The 23,901-nt window shown below is 39.3% G+C and overlaps 1 protein-coding gene across 7 annotated transcripts in view; it reads left to right on the top strand.

Moving 5' to 3' along the window:
- Window positions 1–23,901, top strand: part of ehbp1 (EH domain binding protein 1) — a 144,944-nt gene that overhangs the window by 52,027 nt on the left and 69,016 nt on the right. For all 7 annotated transcript variants that reach the window (XM_055030228.1, XM_055030232.1, XM_055030231.1 and 4 more), the window contains 5 exons: window positions 7,933–8,111; window positions 9,736–9,784; window positions 16,520–17,302; window positions 20,336–20,377; window positions 20,497–20,643. In XM_055030228.1, the coding sequence (XP_054886203.1) occupies window positions 7,933–8,111; window positions 9,736–9,784; window positions 16,520–17,302; window positions 20,336–20,377; window positions 20,497–20,643 (1,200 nt within the window). The remainder of the gene's footprint in view (window positions 1–7,932; window positions 8,112–9,735; window positions 9,785–16,519; window positions 17,303–20,335; window positions 20,378–20,496; window positions 20,644–23,901) is intronic.

The following is a 23,901-nucleotide window of genomic DNA, read 5'->3' as shown; positions in this document are numbered from 1 at the left end:
CGTTATTTCCTTTGTATGTTAATGTGTATTATTTTTCACGCTACATTCCCTCCTCTCTCTTGTACCACCCTCCCCCTTTCCTCATTTCCTTATTGTTCCATCCACTCCACATCTCCATTTACATAATTGAACTTTTGATTAGACTTTGTTCCGTCCCCTCTGCCACTCGTCGAGGCAACGTATGAAATCGGGCGCACAATTTCATGGGTAAGATGACATGAAGCGATCATTCCAGTTTCCACTCAGTTTTTTTTCCTCTAATGCGAGGACGTCGGACGTATAAAGCTCAGATTAAACAAAGTGCTTGTTTTGACTGAAGGTGCAATTAAATAAATACTTGGGTAGGTAGGAGCCAGCCAATCAGAACAGCAGAAGAGATAATAAATTCCTTGAAGTGTTTGTGTTTATATATAATATAATACGGTAATTCATTAGGCAATTGTCTCAATGTCTCCTTTAGTACAGTTCATGTCCACATATGTGAACATACTTTAACCTATTGCTATTTAAATTAAGTCTGTGTGTTTATATACACTTTGCAGTGCGTCCCTTCTTAGATGGGCTTTTTTTTTTTTTTTTTTTGCTCTAGGCTCCCTTGAGCGGATTACAAGTTTTAAAGAGTATGAGATTCAACACCTCCTCAAATCTGACACTCTGACACTGCTTTGAAGGCTCGAAAGTGAGATTGGAAAGACACGGAAGCTCTTGTCTCTGCACGGAGTCGTGGGTTTATGTCATTGGTTTGAGGCCAGTTAAGTTTCCATTGAAGCGTCATGCCCCAGAGGGAGAAACAAAGCTGCCACTTAAAGCATTTGACTTGTATCTTTTTTATGTCTCTGAAAGGCCGGTTTCAGTCGCTCCAATGCTTTAAACTCCTTTAGTGTTTCTGCTAAACTTTGTCTGCCTTAGTTTTGCCATACAGGATATAGCCAGGTGTAGGTTTTTACCTTTAACTGTCTTCAATTATTACTTTCTTCTTGATGCAATAGTTTAAATATTTATCATTCCACCTCTTAGCAGGTGAAATGATGGTGACGGGTGAAATGGTAAAGATCGTGATGCTGCACTTCCTGAACTATGGAAGTATGACTATAAGACATGGTTCTGGGTAGTTAACTAATATAGATCAAACCTAGACAAAACATAGTACTGATTATATATTCTATATGGTACTTGTTACTGGGTGGGCAGGAATGGAACATCATCAAAGTTGTTGCATTAGAAGAAAAAAAAACAACTGGGAAATGTCCAGAAACAATGACTAGAAGACTGGGTCAAAACGTTGCCTGTAGACAGGCAACGTTTTGTTGCCTGTCTGCAGTGGTCAGCATCTATGAAAATCCAAAGAAGAAACGGGGCCTGTCCATTTGTCAGGCCAATTTTGAGCAAACATTTAAAATGTAGCCAAAAAAAATAATAAAAAAGACAATGCGGATTTGGCGTGTTTCAGTCAGATATTGACATTATGTGTAACTGCAATAAAGAAGGAGACAAACTACCATGGACACCACAGGAGAAAAAAGTTCTGCCCAGAAATATACATCATAGAACACTTTGCAAGAACTGGCTGCAAAAGCAGAAAACATGGCATTCTGGGTTAATACAGCCAAAACAAATGTGTATGCGTGTGTGTGTGCGCGTGTGTGTATGCCGCTAGTGGAAAAAATGGCTTGCTATGTTTTACCAGAGAAATCCTACAACTGCTAAAATGTGAGCACAACTCAATTTTGTTTGCTCTTTGTGAAGACAGTTGTGCCTTTTGTCTACTTTAGAGGTTTTCATGCCGTTTTCTTTAGTGATTCTTGGTGCAGCGCCACCACAGGCTTTTCAGGAAGCGGGTTTTTCAAAGGGCTTGAATCGTTTGACACAGTTCAATGTGAACGCGCGCAGCACCAGCTGAAAATGAAACAAATATTGCAATTTTCGTCACCCAATTGAACCAAGTTTACTGGACTATCGGGTGGGAAAAATTTTTAAACCCTCAGTTTAAAAAATCTGGACTTCCTCTTATAGTTTGCTAATTTGCTACGTAATGCTAAGCCTGACTCGCTAAGTGTCAAAAGCATGTTTCATGTTAAAAAAAAAATCACCTTTTTCCACAGTGAAGAAATCCTCCTAATACCAGGATCAACAGGAAGTCCAACACTTCCATCATCGGCTTCTCTCCTATCTACTTATTCCGACTGTATGAGCTTAACCCTCCTCTCCCACACCCACCTCTTTCTCTCTGCAGCCTCCCTTTTTTCCCCTCCTTCAATTTTTTTTCCTCCCTTTCTTTGCCCCCTTAGATGTATGTTGTTGACACTGAGGCATCAGGAATAATGGAATCTCTTGTCAGTGGCTTGTATTTTCTGCCCAGACTGTTAGGGCTGTGTATAATAGTAGCAGCCAAGGAGGAAGAGGGGACGTTATGTGCCACTGATAATAATGAAGGTTGCCTTTTCATTTTTTAATATGGAACGTTTGTGGGCCGAGGCAATGCTCTCCGCTAATCCTACCCTCGAGCCGAGCTAGCTACATGGACGCATCGGTGTTACACACACGCACTCGCGCACACCCAATGACATTCACACAGGCCGATAAAGCACAAACACACACTCGCGTACAATGCATGCACCTTCCTTTAGGCGAGACAGCGAACTGTTTGATAAGTGCATTTCTGCTCCTCATGAAATTTTCACCCTGCCCGTGTTTGTGTCTTAAGGAAATGCAGCCTGTTCCTGTTACCGATGATATGGTATTTGTTTAATATTTGATGCGTTTGAAAGCCTCACTGACTAGCTGCTGCATTTTGTAAACCTTTATCAGAAAACCATGTAATGGAACAGAGACTGTGATGTAGATTGAGAAAATTACAGCAGTTAGTTGCCAGGGTGAACAGCTAGTCACGCAGCTGTCACAGGTTAGATACTGTCGCTTTTTTATGTCATAGAAGAAGTAGTTATGCTTATTCAGACAAAACGGGAGCAACAAGAGCAAACATAGATGTGCTTGGCTTTGAAGTAGTGGTGCACAGGTAAATCGACCCAGAGTTTCTTCATTTTGGGTGATTGATCCAAACCGATCTTATCTATCCCCGAAACAGTCGACACCTCACTATTTCCAGCCAAGCAACTTTGTCACTAGTGTCCTCTTTATTTCTATTTTTAATTTCCTTTGCTTATTCCCGTGGTGTTGGAGTTGTTTTTCAGTCTCCAGGTACTCGCTTATTGCAGTTCATTTAAAGCAGCAAGTGCTGTTCTGCAGGAAGACGTGGGTCTGAGAGAGCCTTCATAGCTGCTACTAATTTTTTTTACTGACAAAAATGGTATTGGTCAAAATCAGAATCAGCTAGTCAGACTATGGCGATCAATCAGGAAACGGCGCACCGCTACTTTGTTATTTTGCAACATAATTTTCAGATAGAGGTGCACAAATAGGCCTGTGACAATAATATATTTTGCTGGATGACAAATTGACCCAGAAATTACTGTGGGAAACGAGAATATTTTTAACTAAAATAATAATAATATCATAATAATCCAAATACATCCTTTTTAAATTCTTTAAATTTAAATTCTAAAATATATCAAACACTGGAGCCCGAGGACATTTCAACTATTCAAAATAAATAAACAAAACAACGGTTTAATTTAAATTCTAAAATATTCAAACACTCCGAGGACTTTTCAACTATTCAAATAAACAAATTGCATTGCCAGTTGAGTTTTGTAATAAAAGTTCAAACTAACTACTTTGTACTTTTAAAATACTGAGTCTTTTGCAACATTAAAGGGGAGCTTCGCTGAAATGATTCTTCTACACGTGAAAATTATAGAGCTCACTTTATTGTATCCTGCGACTGGTTGATTTATTACTTACTGTGACAGGCTTACTCACAAAATGTCTCTTAATAAAAATCCAGTGCAACCACTTGACTCCAGCAGTCTTGAACTCAATGGCATGAAGAAAAGCTTTCAGAAGTCCTGTTTGCTTTTGGACCACAAGCCTCGTAGGAACAACACGTGAAGGAAGAAAGATTGAGGCTAAAACTGAATCTTGGTGATCAAAACGCAGAGACACCATGTGTGTGAAAACCAACTTTGCATTTCACCCCAAAAACACCATCACCTTGATAACAGCTTCATGCTTTTCTTCAGCAGCAACAAAGAAGCCTGTGACAGTTGATAGGAAGGTGACAATCTGTTAGACGCAGAAGACAATTTTGCAAAGAATAAGAAAACTGTTCAATCTGCAGATGTGTAAATTGTGTAGAGGAACACCCAAAATAGTTGGAACTGCTGCAAAACATGATCCCTTAAAGCATCGACCGCAACTATGCTGTATTTCATTGGTCTTTCACATAAAGTTCCTCCAAAAATACTGAAGTTTGTGGTGGAAAAGGTTCAGCTGGTGTAAATGCGTAGACCTGTCAGAATAACAAATTTTTCTGGTCAATAAATTGTCCCCAAAGTTATTGCGATAAATTATTATATTATTGTTTTGAGACTATTTTCAATTAATAAGACGATAAGAATGCATAGTCGTGCCAGAACACATTCTTAAAGATCAATAAACTTTTAAATTCTGATTGACATATAACACTGGAACTAGAAGACATTTTAAATATCCAACATGCATAAACAAAACAACACAACAGAATTATTAAGTCTCTGTAAACAAAATTGTCTTTTAAATAAGGGTAAGTTGCACCAGACTGAAGACTTTTTTCATGTAGTGTTTGTCGAAAGAGAGAAAATGGAAGAATGATAAATCATGCAAACGGAAATGATTGAGTTTATTTTAATGTATCAATGATTTTTTGATTGCTTGTTGCAATGGGGCTATAAGCACATACATTTTTCTGATTTTCTTTGAAGGCCATATGTTTTTCTATTTATTCTGGTCTGGTACCTCTCCTGTGAGAAAGTGTGTTTCTCTTTGTTGTTGTTTTTTTTCCTACTGGCAGCGTTGTTCGTGGTATATTTGGAAGCATGTCTGTGTTTCCTGCCGGCTAGGGCGCAGGGTCTGCAGCACTGGAGTGTGCTTTGTGTCTAATTGCTTTAATAGCACCTGGTCTCTAATCCCAGGTAATTAGAACGCTCAAATTAGACAGCTACTTTCAAACCATCACTTGAAAAAGCAGGAGGAGTAGGAGAAGGCCTGGAGGAAGACCCCATCACACTGAAACTCTCGTTTCACTCACATGCAGAGGCGAGCGCAACACTGGGAACGGAAAAGGAAACAGATTTTATGTAGAGCCCGAGTTTCTGACATGTGCTCACTTGTACTTGTACAGAGGTTCTTGAAATCCTTGAAAATGCGAGAACTTCAACTTGATGTTGTCACGGTTTGGAAACTGCTCAATTTCTGCATACAGTGCTCGATATTCACACTGCACAGTTTTTGTAATAAAGTAATACATCTAAAAGCTTCAATATGGAAAACGTTTTGGGTTTAAACCCGATATTTTCATTCACCTAATAAAAACCCACAGATAACATCTTGTCTTCGGTCAATTAGGATTGCCAAAATGATTTCTATTTGCTGAATTCCATAAAACTTGGTGAAAACCGTTTTTGGACATTTTCTTTGACTTTCTTCTAAATTGTGTTTAAAAATTTTACTTGAGCAGGATGGTCATTTTACCTGACCACAATTTGTTTAGACTTCTTCAGCGTAATCAATTATTATTACTCGTAGGGGCTCCACAACTTTTTGATGATCCTACACTTTATGTGTTAAACAACATTATTGGATTTGGGGGGTTGTGGGACTTTTTTTGTTTCGTTCTCAGGCCAGTCAGGTGTGTGAGGCGTGTGTGAAAGAGGCATGAAATTTTATTATGTTTTACATTACCTTGTCTCTTCTGTGGGATGTGGAATATTAATTTATAGTAATAGTAATAAATGATATCATATAATGGTGATTTAAAACGGCCTTCTTTCGTTCATTTGTATTGTTTTCATCTCCAAAATGTGATAATGTCAAAGTTTGGAAACTTACCTTGAAGATTTTTGTAAAGTCCTTGAGTTTTAAAGTGGGAAACGTGTACTAACCCTGTTTATATATCTAAGATTAGGATTAATTACACCAATTAGATTTGAGTTTTTAATGTTAAATATAGTCCAGTTTCACCATAACAACCGAGTCACATCAGCGTCTCTCCTCCTCCACACACGCTGATATTGCCCTTGTTCTAATCGTTATTGACTTTCTCACTTTTTTTTTTATTGTTTTTGTTTGGTTCTGTTTTGGTTGTGCGGCACGGCTGCATTGTCGGAGCCTCCTAAAACGTGTTTGAAGAAGCAGTGGGGAAAGGTTAAGGCCCTCTTTTAAAGATGAGCCGGAAATGTCAAGTGTCTGCCCCTCAGGCTCCCGCTACCGTCTCCCTGTACTAAGACTACCACAGGGATCTGCATCACTAAGACACACACACACACACACACACACACACACACACACACACACACACACACACACACACACACACACACACACACACACACACACACCACACACACACACACACACACACACACACTGATATGAAGGTTAGGAATTGCTGTTAGAGATGTCCTCTAGTCTCTTTCATTTGTTTTGACTCTCATGGTGTCTCAGCTGGCTTCAGGCTCCTGGTCAAAGGTTAAATTTGGAACAATGGAGGAGAAACTCAGGAACTTGTAGACTTCAACTAGCTGGCTGCTGCTGATGTACCACTCAATTAATTCTTTCCAAGCTTGAAATCAGAATTAGTCTTGTTTCTGACTATTACAAGCTGGAGATGCAGATTCTCTTGTGAAGGCTGATTATAAAATCAAAGTCTGATTTTCCTTCCTACTGCCTATCCAAAATAAAACAGACTGCATACCTTCACGCTGATGCTCTTTCTCTCAAATATGAAACGACAGTTTCAGATTAAATCTTACTTCCCTTAAAAGTTAACATTTTTTTAGGTCATGTAGTAGCGAAAACATGCCAACAGAGGGGGTTAGTCAGCCACAGCAACCTTAGTTAGGAAGCACAGTCCCAAACTGGTAATCATCAGGCCTCAACTTTAAACGCGGGGCTTTAAACTCGGCTATGTTTTGTCATATTTTTTTAGAGCTTCAGTTAAAGTTCATTCTTAGGAAGTTTACCACTCGCTGATGTCAGACTTCATTTTGTGCAGAAAAAACATAGTGGGGAGGAGGAAACTTCCAGGAGTAATAAGTAGAAATAGGTTGAAATAAATCTCTTAATTAAATTTTGTAGTTTTGATTAAAAACAACCAAACATATCTCCCCACTCAGTTGTTTCCTTAAATGTCATCATCTTGGCCTATTTGCAGACATAATTTAAAGTTTCTGATCATTTTTTGTTTTTAAAGTAAGCCCTCCATTCCCTTTGTACCTTTTCCTCCATTACCATCAGAGAGTGTCCACACATCAGTCCCTCCGTAACCAGATTAGCAAATATCCGCCTGAATCACCAGAGTAGCATCTACTGTCAAAACAAGACCGTTGTCCCAACAAGACCAAGGATTTGTGGGATTTGGAGTCCAGGAGAGGTAAAGGCTTTTTACACTGAATGCATTTAGCCTAGATAAGGCTTCAAAGGTGAAGCTAATTAATAAGATGTTTACATTATTCACGGTCGTTCACCACTTTCTGAATGACCCATCAGAATGGGTGTGTATCTGCACACACGCGTGTGAAAACTCATTATATGCCAGTACGGCACGCTATTTGATTGACTTGTGATGGCGAAGTAAAACATTTTACTGGAAAATAAGTAATAAAGGGAGCAGAGGAAGTCGGTGTTCACTGAATACTGAAACAAAGACAAGAAAATGACCCGTAATCTTATTTGATTTGTTTGTATAATAAAAATACAAACAGATTTTTGTATCTGTTTTATGAAGGTTTCCTTCTATCCATTTCCAATACTCTTCCACATTCTCTCCACCTGCAGCCCAGCCCCGCCCCCAGTCCGATTCTTGGAGGGAAACCCAATGCCAGCCAGTCCCTGCTGGCTTGGTGTCGCGAGGTCACCAAGAACTACCGCGGGGTGAAGATCACCAATTTCACCACGTCCTGGAGGAACGGCCTGGCCTTCTGTGCCATTCTACACCATTTCAGACCTGACGTAATGTACGACACACACACATACACACGCATTCACACACAAACTGAATGCTATTTTCTCCACAAGATCCTTTACCTGGAAGCAAAAACAAGCAGATTTTCCACTTATTCCAAACTCATATTTAAATACAAACAGGGTTCCTACAATCTTGAAGTGTCACATTTTCTTTTTTTCATTTTCCAGAGTAGTTTTTCCTAGTGTGATTTGTGTTTAAATTATGTTTTGCATGTCACACTTTCATAACATATAACCTTTCTGCATTGTTTTGTCATTTTATTGATTAAAGATACTTGTTGTTCATCATTTTTGGAACATGCAGGTCATAGAAACTTGTTACCATTTAAAAAGTTAAAGATTTATTATTTTGTTCTAAAATGTCAACAATGTTAGAAGAACTTAAGAAAAAAATCAAAAACTTGATTGTGGAAAAGTATGGAAATTTGAAAATTGTAGGAACCCTGCATGACTTAACAGCATCTGCATCAAAACTGACTGCCACATCTGACTGGTTAATGGTCTAAAGATACAAGAAGGTTTTAAAGAATAAGAATTTCCATCGCAACAATTCTATGATAGAAAGTCCTTCTACCTTAGTAGAAGTTCAGATCGCAGTTTGCAATCTGAACTGCGATCATATTGCAGTTTTCTGGCCGATTTTGGCCGATTCATACTTTTTTAAATTTGAAATATTGCTAAATATTGAGACCAAGTTTCCCAAAATTAAAAATTTCTATGCTCTAGTCACTATTTTCTTAACTTTCAAAATTATAAATTCGCAATGCTGTCCCGTCCCCACCTGTTGCTGCACACTGCTGGTCAGCTGACCGTCGGAAAACTCCTACACTTTTCCTCTCGCTTAAAGTTACAAGAAATGTATCACCTGAGAAACATTTCTGGCCACAAAAACTGTGAAACTGTCATGATGTGAAATAGATGTGGTGGATATGAACTTAAAATTAAAAGTTGGACAACATATTGGTGACAATTAAAAGGGACGCATTACAATTGTTGGCTTTTAAATCTGCCGCTGCAAACAGACAGTTGAATAATACATTCTCCTTAACAAAAATACAACTGAACTATAAACAATAATTTTACTTAAAATAATTGTATTATAGTTCTAATTATATTGCAATAATAATTCTATGATTCCAACAATGGGACACTTTCTTTTTATGAAGATAATTGCTTTTTAATATAACAATAGGCAATATTTTAAACAGTTTTTAGTATGGAAGCTGAAATTTAAAAGTTTTTTATAGTTTGAAATAGAAAAAGTAAAGAATCTGTAAAATATCTATTTTCTTCTTTTTTTTTTATTTGCTTGTAGATCTGTTATTTTTCCTCAAACGTTTGGCCCACGCCTGGAGCACACATGAAGATAGTTTATTAAAACTCGGCTCTGTGTACATACGTGTGCATGTGTTTATACTCTCCAGCGAGTTACTTCCACACATTTTCCACTCCATTAGTTCTGTTGATTGCTCTGCTCTGAAATTGCACGTTACAGTTCTAATACCATTACATGCAACGCATATTTAAACTCATCTGTTCCTCCACTGAGCCGCTCTGTTTACCACTCTCTCCCCCCCACCCCCACACCCTCATCTCTCCCCGCTGTACTTTCAGAGACTACAAGGCTCTCAATCCTCAGGATATTAAAGAAAACAACAAAAAGGTAAGAGGCAGCCCACCGCTGGGAACCTTCTCACCGCACACCTCCCTCCCATCCTCATCTCCGTTTGGCCTTATTTAGAGACCTGCCATTAATCCCACAATGAAGTGTGTTTGTGTCTTTACACAGTTTGAACGGTGGGTGGGTGGGGGAGGACGGTGGCAATGCAACAAGATGACAAGAAAATGTGTGTAATCATACAGATAGGCTTTGGTGCGGGAACGTGAAAATGACAGATTAAAAAAAAAAAAAAGACATTCACTCCTGCAGTGGAGTGTGTGCCTGAGTCCAACGCAGGACTTAGACACCTGGTGGAAGGTGTCTAAGTGAGGATGCAGCAAGTATTCTTGCTTCAGGTGTGCGGTCAGAAAGAAAATGACCGGATGCATTTATGATGTTTGCGAACTAATATAGTATTCTGTCCAGTTGCATTAAAATATTATTTATTTATTTTTCTTTACATATATTTTGAAACTATGTTGTGACAGCACAGTATGAGACAAATAACCTGTGAAAAAACGGAGCATGTCTGGCTTCTCCCAGTGCTAACTAGAAACAGCCAATCAGAGCCCAGAGGCGGGTCTAAGCGCTCTTCATTCCCCTCTTGCTCTTTGCTATGCTGCAGGTAGCATAGCATGTTGTGAGACCTCAGGCTAGTTAGAATAACCACCAATGATGGCGGATAAATGGTTTTCCTGTCACAGTAAGTTGTTTTTCCATCATTAGCACCGTTAGCAGCGCATATATGAGGTTGATTGACAGCGCTAAGACTCTCCTTCTGGTTCTGAGTGTTTGTTTCTGGTTGGGATCGATGCATTTCTTCCTGAGCAATAATAGCTCTGGCAGGAACTGGAGGAGATCAGTCTTTTCACAGATTATTTGTCTCATAAAATGTTGTCATGACATGGAGACAGTTTTAAAATATATATATAAAAAAACAACACTCTTTTACACCTCAGCCCTAACTGTTATGCTTGATGTCCGTTTTGACAGACATCAAAACAGACATGTACTTTTGTAGTAGGGTAATTAATCCCTCATTTCAAGATACGTATTGTTATCCAAGAACTTTCCCTCTGACAAAAAGAGAAATGAACTGTCAGTAACACAAATTTGCAGCCCTCTTTAAAAAGCTGCTAGACTGGTTGTATTTTTGTTACTGTGATGATATTTCACAATAATTTCATTTGTTTCCCCTTAAATTCTGTCTTAGAAAGAAAGTCAGGTAGAGAGACATTGTCGACTGTGATTTTATCTTTGAGATGGATGGAAAAGATGCAAATATCTTAGTACGCTTGAAATAAGACAAAACTAACTTACAACAAAATTTTTTAGCAAGATATAGAAGCTTGTTTTGAGTCAATTATTTCACTTTCAACAAGATTTTTCTCCCAGTGCTACAATCTGCCAGCTTTCCAGATGTTCGTCAGCTGCTTCCAGTTGCAAAAATACATCGTTACCATGGTTATGCATGGTAACAAATGTAAAAAAAAAAAAAAAAAAAAGAGTAAAAGCTTTCCAGGTGCAGCTGCGTCATCACATCTGCACATTAACTCTGGAGCATATTCACACAGCTCACCGTTTTATCCCTTAACTCTGTGTTTGCACATTTTATTCCTTACTGGACGGTTTTGGAACGCACAGATGCACACTCCAGTTTCGTCGCCCTCGCTACATGCCTGTATAGGTGCAGTGCACAAACGTTCCCTCTTCAGCCCCCGAGGGCTACACAGAACGATATGCGTGGGGCTCCTGCAGCTTGATTTCCTCTTCTCATACACTCTCTGGCAAAGCGATAACCTCTGGTGGCCCTGTTAGGCATGAATGCTACCCTGTTGACAATAACCACAGTGGAGGAAGAAGCAGAGAGCCGGTCCCATATCTGCTAACTGTCCTCACCTCCCTCCAGGTGCTCGAGTAGCCCTGAAGAAATTGGTTATATAGAAGTAATATGGGGGAATATGGCGTACAAGGTGATAGCCTGAGAATGGCTTCTGTACTGCAGTCGGCGTCTCTTTAAGCTCTACATCACATCAACACACAGCCTCCTCTGGGAGCTATTGTTGTCCATGTCTACAACTACTGATTATTTTAGTAATTGATTATTCTGCTGAATCTATTCTGACTAGTAATTGATTAATCAGGAAAAAACAAATCTGCTAATTTTTCATTTAAATGTTTAAGCTTATTTTTTGTAGATTAAAGAATAATCAATTCCTTTTTCTAAATAAGAAAATAGTTTGTTGTCAAATATTCTATAACACAGCATTCCCTTAGGATTCGCTTCATCATGTGTAGAAAAGGGTGCATCTGCAGCTAAACAAATACTAAATAAATGCTAAAATAAAATCTTTCTGCTTCACTTGACATCAGTACAGTGTGATCTGGTAATTATGTTTATATTAGCCTATTAATATAATTGGATTGCAAAAGATGTAGATTTTGAACCAGGTGAAATCTTAAGGAGTTTTGATTTTTGTTTTTTAATATTTTTTTATTTTTTCTATCTAAAATGCAAAATGTATATATTGTTTGCACAGATTTGGCTTTATTGCTGCTCTGAGAGCAATCATTTGGATAAAATAGCCTTTTTGTTGAGTCTCTAAGCTCCATGTAACAGTTAATCGACTGCTGAATTAGTTGGCAATTACTTTAGTACTCAATTAATCTGATTAATCGTTTTAATGTGGATGTAAAAAGGAGCCTGGACTCACTGGATATGATCCTACTTCGTGCTGGTATTTCTCTGTACTGTTTACCTTCTGCAGAATAATGAAGATGTTCAGTTATCAAAAAAATTAACGACATTAGCGGACAATAAGACCAAATGAGCAAAACAATATTGAAGAGAAATCAAAATGTGTGAACAGTTGAACCAGGGATGAAGGTGGAGTCTTTTCTAATATAAATGTTACAACATGTTTGTTAATGTATAGAATTTACTAGACGGAGAGCAAGAATGGAAATGTATAGATAAAGCCACTATCTCTGCTTTTCATAGCTCATTGTTAGAACTGCCCCTCCTCCTCCCTGTCTGTCTGTGAAGGATGATTGCAGTCAGCTCAGTCTGTGCTGAATTATGACAGATAAGGACAATCAATATTTAGGGTGATTAGAAAAAAAAGTAAAGGTGAATATTACATCATTTAGAGCCTTTAAAACTACCCATAATGCAAAGGTTCACATGCAAATATTATTCTAATCCCCAGATGATTACATATATTGATAGATATTGGGTTTTTTGGAAGCTCTGATCAGTTTGAACTACTGTCTGTTTCTCGTGTGTGTGTGTGTGTAGGTGTGTGTGCATGTAATGAGGCCAAGGAGAAGTAATTTGTCATGCTATCTGATAGTGTTGCACCAAGCACCAGGCTGAATCGCCCTGAGCACCACCACGAGGGGTTGGGCTGAAGGGAGGAGGCGCTGATGATTGACAACGATAGATAGCTGTCAGTCACTGAGAGCGAGTGGAGGGGGAGCGCGGAGCGTCGGCCTGGGGCCTGAGCCGTCAACGTTGAGTCCTGACCCGAGGCTTCATCAGGCAGATTGGAAGGGAGAACAGTGGATAATTTCCAAAACACCAGCCGAAAGTGTTTCCTCTTGATGATACAAAAGATCCAACTGTTTGTTTCCTGTCTTGCTAGTTTCTATAGCCTGTGATTTGTTGGTCAGAAATGACTTAATATGAGATTCTAAAGATATGATGACCTTCAGTAAGATCAAGCTGAAAAAAAATTATTGATACAATATGTAAAGTCTGATTTCAGTTCAGAAATACTTTATTACAAGGGAAAAATTAAATCATGTTGTTACTCATATCATTCAGAGTCAGTGGATGCTGATGCTCTGGGTAGGAAGGCTGTCCAGTTGCAGGCAGTATTGCAACAAATCCGTGGAACCCTCTGACTGAAGACTGTTGCTGTATAATAGTCTTGTGACTTTTATGACTTCTAACAGCTCAATATCCAGGCAGCAGCGAAGAAATTTCACAGGAACATGTCTTGGACGACATAGTTGCTGGCAAGTACTGCTAATCCGCATCATTTGCTTTTGCTTCTTCTCTATAAATTTAATATAAGATCCTTAAAAATCAGAATTACTGTAAAACAGCTACTCCAACAAGCTACCACCATGAGTGTGGCTATTGCAGCGAAATATTTTTAGAATGACTTAAGTAGAATTTTGTGCTCAGTTTGTGCAAAATTGAATCAGACTTATTCTGAGGAATTACAGCTTGAGTTTAACTGATCAGAGCAAACACTCGGTGAAATATGAGACATTGCTCGATACCCAGGGTCTCTGGACATTCAATTCAATTAAAAGAAACTTCAGTTGGGAAAAAAAAATATTGCAATGCTGGGGATTATGCTACAAGTTTGATTAGGTCAATGAGTAAAAACTAAACATGGGTGTCGTAACACTCTAATCAACATGTTGTATTATTTTCAGTGCAATTGATGTGATCTCTTTTCAGTAAAAAATGACTTTTACAATGTGATGCATTAAATATTGTGAGATTGTGGTAAGAATCTCATACTGTCCTATCTGTCTAAAGTGAACAGCAAAGTGAATAAACAGGCCAAGAACTTATTATTTCCTGAAACAAACAAGCATGTTCCTGTAAATGCTCCCACTTTGTCAGTGCTTTTCTATATTCTTTCTAACTGTCTCTTTAAGCTTCAGTTGTTGCTCTCTTTCACAGGCTACCTTTACCATTATGAGAACAAAGAAAGCATACTTTGGTTGTCTGAATAAGGTTTAGAAACCTAATCGGCCCAGTTACTCCTTGTACTCTTTCACACACTGTTACTGGGAACAGAAAGGACTTTAAAATTGTTAGGTGTAAACATAGAGATGTGTGTGTTTGGCTCTTTTCCTCCTATCAGTTTGTTACTCTCACCAAACTTATTTATTCAGGAAAGTGTAGATGTTTTACAGCAGTGACTTTTCCCCTATAAATTGAAAGAAATATAAAAAATGAGGAAGAATTCAATTAAACACAATACATATTGAATTTATTTTTAGTTTTTGAAATTTTCTTCCTGCCTTTTTGGCCCCAGTTTCTTTGATATAGAAAATCTGCATCCTACATAAGTATAGAGTAGGATTAGGCATTCTGAATACAACTTGTTTTCATGCACATTATAACTAGAGTGTAGGTTCCCAGAATAATTTGCTCTGGTGAAGCAAGGGTAAACTGGAATTATGAGCTCTGGATATGAGTGTACATGTTTTACTCAGTAGCTTCCATGTTTGTCTTCTTTTGAGTTGGGAAGGGAAGCAATTCCTGAGTTGCCCTTGTGCTTTGACTGACCTACAACATTTGGTAGTGGAAGCATTGAAATCTCCACCACAATTACCATCAATGGGGAAAGAGATGATGATGGTGAGACAGAAAAAATATTTTAAAAAATTGTAAGTACTGTACATGTACTGTGATTGGCTAACCATTAATGGTGTAAAGGCGTGCTGTGTAAACAGTCTTCGCCCGCTTCAAAATAAGAGCATGAAGATAAAATTGCAAATTCTAAACTGGAGACAATCAAAACTTCAACACAAATGTCAAATTTTATTCAGCCAAGTAAATTGGAGCCTTAAGAAATGTAACCAGGTAAGATTAATGTAGATAAGGCTAAGTGTGCTAAACATTTTTTTAAGTTGGCAAAAGAGCTAAATGGAAGAAATTAGTGGAAGTGTGCCCACTGATTTTTATTTTTAAATTCATAGACTTGTGAAAGTTAAACTGGATTATTTTAGATGGAACAAAGCTTTTTTGGCTTTTGTGCATCAGCATTTGTCTCTAAACTCTGTTTCACTTTATTAGACAACCTGCAGGTGTAAGTAATGTATGCAAAGCAAAGGCTTAATGAAAAGTCATACATGCTTAATAATGCCCTCCTCTGGATTAAGAAAGGTACAAAAAAATGTGTTTGCGGGAAAGAGGAGAATTTAAAGCAGAACAGGGCTGAGAAAGGTTAAGGAGGCTCCTCCAGATGCATCTCAGGAGGTCAAAAGAAGAGGAGTCTCCAGAGTGGGAGAGTCTGGGAGAAACGGAGCAATTGATGGAGGAGCGAGGTCTACAGAGGCAGTAAAACAAACGTGCCTTGCAACAGGTTGGAATTAGATCAACACTATCAAGCAGACCAGATACAAGCTGTGATACCTGGGAGAGATGGATGGGGAGGCCGTGTGTGCGCGCAGGAACTAGGGGTGGCATGCTGTTAATCTATTTATTTACCTGTCATTGGCAGCGATAATGGTTTTCATCCCCTCTCTCTGTGTCTCAGTCTATCTTGTGATGGGGGATTGGTTTTCGTCTGTCGCTTGATAATCACACCTGTATTTTCTCATCAGCGTCTAATCAGACCAATTACACGCGTGACGGAGAGTGTGGGCACGTTGATGTAGGCGAGCGATAAAGACGCACTTCGGCACGCTCGCGCGCGCGTGTGTGTACACGCAAAAACACACTTTAGGATTAGGCGCTCTGTCTTGGAATATCTGCGTCTCTTATCGGGGACAGCCAACCCTGACATGACCTGTCAGGACTCATGGCAACGGTGTCTCTCACTCCCAAACACACATGAACGTATAGAGCACACGCTTACTTTTCTGTGTACCAAGTATACAAAAAAAGAAACCAGACCCCATTATAGTTGTTTGTTTGTCGCTTAATTGTTGCTATGGAGAATAAATTGTTCTGTTTAATGCTTGTTTTCTTATTGTTTTTTATTGTAGGCATATGATGGCTTTGCGAGTCTGGGGATTTCTCGTCTCCTGGAACCATCCGACATGGTGCTCCTTGCTATTCCCGACAAGCTCACGGTGATGACCTACCTGTACCAGATAAGGGCCCATTTTTCTGGCGAGGAGCTCAACGTGGTGCAGATAGAGGCCAACAGCAGCCGCAGCACCTACAAAGTGGGCGACTTCGAAACGGACACCAACGCCTCTATAGACCAGGACAAGTTCTACGCTGAACTGAACGACGTGCAACATCGCCAGGTCAACGTCGAGCCTCTTTCATCTACGACCAGCGTTCCCGCTGAGTCCAACGGCGCCGAGGCCACCAAAGGGGAGTCAATGGAGCAACAAGTTGAAGTAGACTCAACAGGCTCCCCAGCAGCAGGGTCCTTACAATCATCACTGCCGGTCCCGTTGCCGTTCACGGCGTTGGCTGCAACAGCTACAAACTCTGCCCGCATGGCCCTGCAAGTATCTGAGGATAGAGGCGGTCTGCTCAAAGCCAACACTGTAGATCTTTGCGAGTTACCGCAAAGAGCGGAGAGAGAGTTGGAGAAGGAAACACTACCCAAGGAGGAGGCGCTAGAGGATAGAGGAGAGAGAAGTAACGACTCATCGTCCCCTACAAGGAGAGGAAACTCTTTATCACACTTCTCCTATAACAGGGACGCGGACCTCATTAAAAAGAAAAGGACTAGTCTGCGTCACTCAGATTCAGAGCCAGCTTCAAACACCAAATGCTCCCCAACCAACCACACAGATATCGCCATCAAACAGGTAAAATCACCTAGTCACAATATTTGACTTGGTGTTTTGCACTCTTGCATTGCAATGCTGCTTTCCACATGCCTTAAACTTGTTTCACCACAATTTGTCACACTACAGCTGCAAAATGCAACGTATTGTATTGATTTTTTGTTTGATGGTGCAAAATTGTATTGTTGAAAGAAAATGAACTTATTTCCTCCACTCCGAAACCCCTATGATAACTCTGTAGAAGCTGCAGAGACCAACACTGCAAAAACACAAAATCTCACCAAGTAATTTTGGCCAAGTTTCTAGTTCAAATGTCTCTGTACACTTGAAATACAACAAAACTAACTTAAACGTAACCTTTCAACAAGATGTAGGTGCAGCTTGTTTTAAGTCTGTAATTTCTTATTATTAAGAGAAAAAGTACTGGATCCGGTGGAAGACCTTTTTCACTTGTAACAAGACATTTTTGCCATGTTTTAAGTGAAATCTGCCAGTGTTTTGCATCAATTTTAAGGAATTATTTATTTTAATCAAGTTCCTGTGTAACTGAAAAGTTCCTTGATAGATAGTTTTGTCTTATTTCAAACATACAAAGGCATTTGCACAACAAGCTAGACCAAAAACATTTGGTAGTATTTTGTGTTTTTGCAGTGACCAGCTCAAGTATCTATTATCTGGACAGCTGTAACTCATGCACACCTCTAATCTGGCCTTGACGGTAAGAAGGAAGCTGTTGTTGGCCATAAAAAGCCCTCCGGCAGAAGAATAAACTTAAACATACAGCCAGAGCTACAGTGGTACGAGTTCAATGAAAACCTACTTCTGCTGTGATGGTTTGAAACTAAACCTCCACTAAAAATGGGTAAAATGTTTCTTGTTTGCGACTGGGTGGTGTAATTGCAATAAAAGGTTGCTCTTCAAGATTGATGCAGTGGGATTAAATACAAATAAATACCAAAACATTAGATGTTTGAATTTTTCTCTCACTGCACAGTCTTGCACTACTTTGTATTGATCTATCACCTAGAGTCCCAATAATTTCTCATATGATTTGCAGTTGTAGCTGTGAGGGATCTGATTCAGTAAACCTCAAAACGAATACATAAATTCTGTACCTTAACCTCGGGAGCAGTCTGTGTTTCATAAACTCATTCTCGCTACTTAAGTCAGGTATTAAGATTCCAACAGCGTTTACCTGCAGGTACCTGTCTGGGCCCTAAATGGATTGCTCATGTTTTTATCCTTGCAACCAGGCTTTGATTGAAACTTTCTCGGCGCCGTCAGTCATAAGACAGAGGATTCGTACGACATTCATTTCCTCCTGGCGCTCGCTAAGCTTCAAATCCGTCCGACGTTGTTGATACAAATGCAGAGATGACCGTGCCGAAAAATTCTCTTCCATTCTCCATTAGATGTTGTCGTCACTTGTCTTGCTGCCGAGAACCAGACGCATCGGGACCCTTAACATGTGGCGACTACCGAATGCGCCCAACAGAACCCCGCTCCCCCTCCTTTGCTTTGACATTTCATTATTTTTTTCATTATATTTTCCATCCCTGCAGTTGATGACAGTTTGTGCCGTGACCGCTCAGGCGTGGCGATGCTTTGCACGGAGCAGACATCATCTCGTCTTACACTCTGACACACACCTGTACGCGTGTGTGCACCCGCTCACACAAACCAAACGCACTCGGTGCAGGGCTGCGTTGGTTAACCTCAGATTACTGCTGATTGTTTACAACCTAAAAGGTCACGGGGCAGGAAGAGAGAGCTGCGGGGAGAGTTTTTTTATTTATCTATTTATTTATTTTGATGTGCTGTTATCAACTTAATGAGATGCCTCATCGCCTTTATCCGAATTTAATTGAATTTCTTAAAAAGATTACCACAGTGCAGTGAAAAAAAAAACCTTGCTTGATGTTCTTCTGTTAAACATCTGTTAAAACACTTTAAGAAATATGTTTTTATAATTTTTTTTGATCTTTTAAAATTTATTGTACTTTCTAGGTTTGCACCAATAAATCAGCAGCAGTTTCTTTCATTCAGCCTCGACCTGGTCAATAAATCGATAATTTATATTATAATAGACACGTGATGAATATCAAGAGGTAAAATGGCTGGTACAATAATCAATACATAGAACCGATCCAAACCCGTACAGGATTCTGGGGCATGTAGGCAGAGAGAGGTTTTAGCCACTCCGCCTCTCGCAGCCAGCTTGCAACAACTTGTTGAATAACTTAGTTACCTATTAAATAACTTTCTCATCAGGAGTGACAGGTTTATTCTCTATTCCTCATAACTGCTTAAAAAAATCTTTAATTTGGAGTGAAAATGAAATGAATAAACAGGAAAGGTCACGCCACCGGTTTGGAAAATATTTCAGATATTTCAAACAAAAAACAATTAATGATTATCAGTATCAGCTGACTTGAAGCGCTTATGTCTTATGTTTTTCGACTACATCGTCCAGCTCTATATCAGCCAATACTTGTTTGCGAAATCGACCTTATCTACCAGCCAAGGTCTCTATATTTAACCAGTTTTCAGACCAAAAGTTGGTATCAGCAACAATCTGAATCGGGAGGTTAGAGTTTTTAATGATCGGCGATTGGCCAAAAAATTGTGTACCTCTGTTTATTTCCATAAAGTCGATATGAGGCATGACAAAAAATCCACAGTGGTTTATTCCATCTGGGAAACTCACAGTAAACTTGATAAACGACTCTAAAAATTTAAAACGCATCATGTTTTTTATACTTATTCTTATTAGAACACCTAGTGTTGTTTCTTAAAGAAAATAAATCTTAAAACTCCAGGTGCATCAATAAATCATTTGCCAAATTAGCAACGTCATCTATCTATTGAACAATTTTCAAAAATAGAAATATCAGTATCAGTCAGTTGGTTGATTGGGGATTTTTGTACTTTCTGCTGTAGGCAAATGGAAGATAAGACTTTGACTGTGCTGTTGGTTTGAAATAAGCAAGCATGAATCTTAAAAGCAGAACTTTGTAGGCTCTTGCATTCATGTTGCATTTTTCTTTTTCAAAGGAGACATCACCTCCATCTGTATCAAGTCCTCCAGCTGAGAAGGTGGGTCAAATGGTTTTGATCAGACTGCAAAACTAGACGTTTCCAATGTTTGAAGCAAAGTAAAACACAACTAATTTAGGCATTTGAATTAGTTACTCGTGTTTTGCATTTGCTTGTAGAAAGTGCTTTCTCGTCAAGAGGAGCTGAAAGAGCGAGCCAGGCTCCTGTTGGAGCAGGCCCGCAGAGACGCTGCCATGAAGGCTGGAAATAAGAATGTCCCCAACTTGGCTGTCGCAGCACCAAACAGGACTTCAGGCATCTCTGATGTAAGTTATCACCGCGATAAAGCAACGGTTCTCATGTTGGCTCTAAGCCAGCCTCTGTGTACTTCAGTTGTTGTATCTGTGAGAAGTATGAAGGACCAAAAGTGCCACAATCTAACAAATAATTTCTTATGTTAATAATTAGACATTTGATTTGGGATGTGCAGTGATCATGTCTTTTGTTGTTGGTGTTGGTTTGGTAGGGGGGAAACATTGTGACAAGAACTATGATTTATTTTGATTTTAAACTATGAATGATGATGATGTCTCCAATCTCAAAGCTGACCAGACGTGTTTTGCAGTTGAAACGGTTTTTCCGCTTCTTGTTCCATGAACACTTCAGTAACTAAAGAATTATTAAAAATTTGATTAAATGTTGCTTTTGTGTGCAGCTTAACAACTCAGCTGAAGTACAACTGGCATACTGAAGGTCACATGTGATAACAGACAAGTTTTTTGTTTTTGAGCAGTATTTGTGTTTGTCAGACTCTGTAAGACGCAACATGTTAATCACCAGAAACATTTTATAAATGTTTAAATACTTTCTATCTTGAAGTTTATTGTAACACCCATAACTTTGTCATAAATGTTGGGTGAATTTGATTTTGTTTTTCTGAAAACTAGAAGTCAGTATCCAAGCAGAGAAGCCCAATCAATCCTGTGTTTCAAGTGACGCTTAAATACTTTCATATTTGCTTTTGTTAAAGTTTATGTTAACACATCTGGCAACAAGTGAGTGAACCTGTGCAAAAGAGCTTGTTTTAACCATGTTATTTCATTTTGTCAATCGTTTAATGGAGGTCAAACGTTTCTTTACACTTTCTTTATACGTCAGTGTTCAGGACAAGCAAAGTGTACATCCACCAGTCTCTTGAACTCCACTATTCTCTATTTGCTGCTCGCTACGCATCCAATATGATGGAAAATCCAGTATAAACTCTCATCCTCTGGCAGACCACTTTCTGAACTCGCTTTTAGAAAGAGAGACGACTTCTCCCTCATTACCTTCAGCTAAGGTTTTCTCATGGGCGTCTGAGCGGCGCAACCTGAACGCGTCAGCAAGGAAGAAACTCAAATGTGGATGAACTTCTTCAGTTGTCTCCTCTCTCTCTCTCGAAACACAACTCTGTCTCTACAGAGTCTGTCTTTGGTCATTTTTGACAATTTCTATGACTAACTAAATTTTCTGCCCGCCTTCACTTTTTCCTTAGTGCACCGAGCAAATGCAGTCCACAGACAGCTGTCAGCAGAAGTACATTCACGTGTAAAAAGGGGGTGCAGGGAGGGGTGAAGAATCGCTGTACTGAAGCTAACTAGACTAGAAACGCAGCGATTGAAATTGCCGGCTCTGAACTGAGCACGCTTCACTGAACATAATATACTGAGAGGAAGGGGCATGCTGATGAACCAAGAGTTACCCTGGGAAAGCAACGCGGTCCAATCTTCTGTCACGTTCCCAAATATTTCAGTAAAAAAAAAAAAAAAATGCAAAGGAGTTTAAAAAAAAGTAAAGTGACAAGGGATTTGAGGGTAAAATGAAATAAATACCTTTTGGTAATGAAATATCTAAAAGGCAACAGCCGCTTGGCCTATGCATTTGCCGCTGGAATCCTAAAAGAGAAATATGCCCTTGAATTAGATGTTTTTCAGAAGTGCGCATGTAAGCGTGTGTGTATGCTCATAGATGTGTGTATGTGTGTATTTGTGTGCTGGTGTTTGCTTGCCGGCCACAGGAATAACCATTCCTGAATAATCTGAGGAAATAAGTGAGGACCTTCTTAGGACTGGTGCTGGTTGAAAGTCTTTGGAGGAAAAAGAGCAAATTAAAAGAGATCTTCAAAGCTTTTGCGGCACCAGTGTATTTCCTCAGTGACAAAAAAAAAAAGAGAAAAGGTCCTCTTCGGTCCCTTGTTGTGCGGCAAGATATCTGACTTTAGTAAGATTAGCTCCTTAAAGTTGCCAGGCTGATTTCCTGACTCATTTCCAAGGACAATTGGCTAATATCCCCCTCACTATGCATAAGGGAAGGAATCAAAAGAGGGGGGGGAGGGGCGATATTGAATTGTTTACACTTTTTTTAATAGAAAACATTGATCAAAGGAATACGCCTGGCCTCGGGGCCAATGTGCTGATAATTGTTAGTGATTCAGATTAGATTACTTGATGTCTTGTTTTGATTAGCATGCGTGTGCGTGTGTGTGTGTGCGTGTGTGTGTGTGCGTGTGTGTGTGTGTGTGTCGTCGTTATCAGCTGGAGAGGCAAAAGCCTTTCCCATTTACCTCTCCATCTGGCTAAGTAGGTGCTTTGTGGTTTAGCATGCATAAGGTATAATTTAATTCAATTAAAGCAGGACTCCTTCTTTGAGGGAAGTGACTAATATGGGATAAAGGAGGGGTCCTTGTGTTCGCTGTTTTAGAGGTGCTGCTTTGAAAGTAAAATTCAGAAATTAGTCTGATTGCACGTTTATTAATATATTAGCAATCTTCACGTCTTACTTAGAGCCTCATTGCTCAGGGCTTTTAAGGTTTTGCTGAAGAAAGAAATCTATTATGAATGCTTCCTGTGTCCTTATGATTGCATTACATAAACCCACAGAGACGGGCCTCACTTAATTGATCTGATCTCAAAGCTCCTTAACGTTTTAGGAAAGCCTTTTATGGCACTCATCAAACAGGTAAATATGGGATGAAGTCTCAGATCTGCGACAACCTCCAGTACAACAACCACAACCTTCAAGGTATTTTATCAAACGTAAAACAACATGTAATCTTACAGAGCACTGTCCAACTGTGACGAAGCCTCAATGAACGTTTGTGGACTATTGTTAACAGAGAAAAATCAACAGCAATAGGCATCTGCGACATCCACTGGAGTTTCTGGTTCACCGTTTCGGTTGTTTTGTTTCACACGTCACATTCAACAGGCTGCGTTCTCAGTTTTCCCCCCAAGAGCACAGCACATTACGATATCAGGTAAAGACGACCAAACATGCTGATTATATATCAGAGCGGCCCCAGCGTCCTTCCAAGCAGACCACATCACTCTTAACACACCACACACAGTAGAAATATCTCTGTTGTGTGTGGTGAGATTGTTTTAATGAGGCGTTCTGCCAATTGTGGTGTCTGTAAGATTATCAGAAGGAAAAAAACTAGGACAAATATCAGCGTCAAACTTTTGCCATGTGAACTATCCTTTGCTGAATAGTAAGGAAGAGAGAAAGACATTAAAAGTAGGGGGTGCAATGATAAATCAGCTCCG

The sequence above is a fragment of the Poeciliopsis prolifica genome, unplaced genomic scaffold (genome assembly GCF_027474105.1).
Source record: "Poeciliopsis prolifica strain line A6 unplaced genomic scaffold, Auburn_PproV2 SCAFFOLD005, whole genome shotgun sequence".
Lineage (NCBI taxonomy): Eukaryota > Metazoa > Chordata > Actinopteri > Cyprinodontiformes > Poeciliidae > Poeciliopsis > Poeciliopsis prolifica.
Note: the sequence above shows the minus strand (reverse complement) of the source record. Positions and strands in the feature narration are given on the sequence as shown.